Source organism: Oncorhynchus keta, chromosome 34 (genome assembly GCF_023373465.1).
Source record: "Oncorhynchus keta strain PuntledgeMale-10-30-2019 chromosome 34, Oket_V2, whole genome shotgun sequence".
Classification (NCBI taxonomy): Eukaryota; Metazoa; Chordata; class Actinopteri; order Salmoniformes; family Salmonidae; genus Oncorhynchus; species Oncorhynchus keta.
The window spans coordinates 31,340,313-31,342,936 of record NC_068454.1 but is presented as its reverse complement, the minus strand read 5'-3'; the positions used below and the strand labels follow the sequence as shown (position 1 = coordinate 31,342,936).

The window sequence follows — 2,624 nt, the reverse complement described above, 5'->3', positions numbered from 1 at the left end:
GACAATATTTATTATCCATGCTACTAGCCTAGCATTTGGCTTGGTACGGCGGGGGTTAATATAAGCCTACCTGACCTATGCAACATGTTGCAGTTTTTTTTGTTTGTCATCTCCATCATGCCATGTATATGAACATGCCGAGACTGACAGTTTCTCTTCACCAGGCAAATTCATTTATCAGGATCATTATTATAATGGATATATTAAAATAATTGGCAATTGAAACTAAGGTAAAACAAATGAAAATGCACATAGTTTGCTGTCATTTCAACTGCTTGATGTGATTGTGTTACGCTGTAACACTGAATTTCCTTGATACAGATTAAATTGGCTAGCTAGCGAAGGAGAATTAATGTTAGCTTGTGATTAGTTGTGAATAAGAAAGATAAAAAGTTAGCACTTAACTAGTAGATAGTCTCCATCAGCAGATGTTCCCAGGTATTGTTTTGAGATAGCCGTCTTGAACATATATATGCATTGTCAATTAAAAAAGTAGAGCTTTGCAATCGCAAAGACTCTCCACACATCAAACCCTCAGCACTTTGACACACGAGTCCGGATTGACAGATCTAGCAAATGCACGTGCCCACAGAACAGTTTTTTAAGGTCAAGGGAGGGTGTGACAGAAAGGCATCTGCACGAGCTCCTCCATCCACACAAAGACAGGCATGTGCTGTGAGAAATTTACAAAGTGATGTTCAAATCAGAACACATTCGGAATGATTGGAACTATTTCACGATGGGAAGATTTTTACATGACAGATAGCAGTGATGATTACAGATGAAAACTATGTTTGTAGATAAAAAGGTCTGCAACTTACCATGAGGTATTCTAGTTCAGGTGAGCAGAAGTTCTAGACTTACCTCACACATAAAGCAGCGCACCAGTTATTGTTTACAAAGAGGCACACCCTTCCCCTTTGGTTTAGCCTTAGTCTGCTGTCCGGTCGCGATGAAGCATGGAGTTTTATGTCCTTATGGCCCATCAGTCAAGTTTCTGAAAAGCATATAATATTATTGCTTTTCACATCCCGTTAGAAGGAAACTATCGAACGGAGCATCTTGTCCTCAAGTGACTGGACATTTGTCTAACATGGAGAGGAGTGCCTGCCGATTTTCTCTGCTTCTGAGTCTAACAAGGACTCCAGCCCTCCTCCTTCATCTCATCTTGCAGCGCTGAAATAGCCCGAACAATGGAGTAGGGTCCGGTGTAAACAAGGGAACAGCTGAGTTGAAGTAGGAGCCGAAATCGAGGTCGAAGTCAAGGTCGAGTTGTAGTTCAAAATTATAATGGTGTGAAATATCTGTACAAAAAATACGGATAAGCAAAAAAAGTCACAAAATAGCAAAGTCAATTTGGAGCAAGTAAGACGTTGACCATTTGTGTCCGCGCCATCTTATTATTCTTCACTTCTTACAACTATAGATACAAATATATTGTGGATTGTTGCCTATATGGCTGATTATGATAACCTATAACAGTAAATAAATGAGTTGTGAAAATAATTAGCTTAACAATGTACACTTGTATTCGCATTCTTCCAATACAAGTGCACAGTAATACATATGTATTTAGATCTGAGATATCACTGGATATTATCGTACATCGAGCATACAGTACATCTATTGCATGCTTTGAAATATTAAAGATGCAGGGATTGAAATAGTGAAATGCTTAAACATGGAGTGCTCTCAGTAAGATAATCACAAAAAGAAGTCAATTTAGCAGTGTAAATACGTTTAATCAACAATTTTCATACAACAATTGAGGAAATTACATGGTCATGTTGTCCATAATACGCCTCATGCTCATGAACTTCATGCCACCGCTCATGCCTCCCATTCCCATGCCCATCTCCCTGAAGCTCCTGTACTCTCCAGGCCTCATGTACATCTGCCTGCCTTTGTAATGGGGCTGCTCGTACATCAGCCAGTGGCCGTCCATCACGTTGCAGGACTGGCAGTCAGACATGCGGTAACGCTCCTGGATGGAGTCACAGTCGTCCATCATCTCGTGCATCTGACCTCCGAAGTTCTCCCTCTCGTAGATCCTCATCCTGAAGTTTCCACGGTGCTGTACGGAGGAAATAATAGGTTTCATTGATGAGATAAATCCGATGTAAACTTGTGTTATATGAGAGTTGTATTTTCAGGAGCAAGATTATTCTATTTTAAAGATTAAATATTTTCAACCTACCATGGGGATCATGCGGCTGGACCTGATGCAGTCGTTCATTCCCATCATACGCTGGTAGTCTGAGTACTCTCCCCTCCTCATGAAGTACTGGTTTCCCATGAAGTTGGGGCGGTCGTAGACCATGAAGCAGCCACTCTCAACCCTGCAGGAGTGGCACCTGCTCAGGTGGGAGGACATGTCAGGGCAGTCCTGGCTGGTCTCATAGGAACGACCCTGGAAGTTCTTGTCCTCGTAGAAGATGATCTGAAAATGCAAAAATAAATCATTGGTAAAAATGGAAAGATATTGCGATTGTAATTGACTAAACCATCCATTATTCAAGCAATAAACTTAAAACTGTAGGCTAAAACGCTGTGCCTACCTTGCCCATCATGGTTGCGATTGTTTCTTTGAGCTGTGCTGTTGCTAAACTGATGCCCTGTCTGTG

The 2,624-nt window shown here is 41.2% G+C and overlaps 1 protein-coding gene across 1 annotated transcript; it reads right to left on the bottom strand.

Moving 5' to 3' along the window:
* Window positions 1-1,721: 1,721 nt before the first annotated feature.
* Window positions 1,722-2,624, bottom strand: LOC118366938 (gamma-crystallin M3-like). Its single transcript, XM_035749802.1, has 3 exons — window positions 2,559-2,624; window positions 2,198-2,440; window positions 1,722-2,074 (listed from the first exon to the last, which is right to left on the bottom strand). Exons 1-3 carry the CDS (start codon window positions 2,568-2,570, stop codon window positions 1,775-1,777), a joined length of 555 nt encoding a protein of 184 aa, XP_035605695.1. The 5' UTR covers window positions 2,571-2,624; the 3' UTR covers window positions 1,722-1,774.

Coding starts and splice junctions, on each gene's coding strand:
- LOC118366938 (XM_035749802.1), bottom strand. Junction 2,075..2,197: donor CCAGCCGCATGATCCCCATG/GTAGGTTGAAAA, acceptor TCCTCCGTACAG/CACCGTGGAAACTTCAGGAT.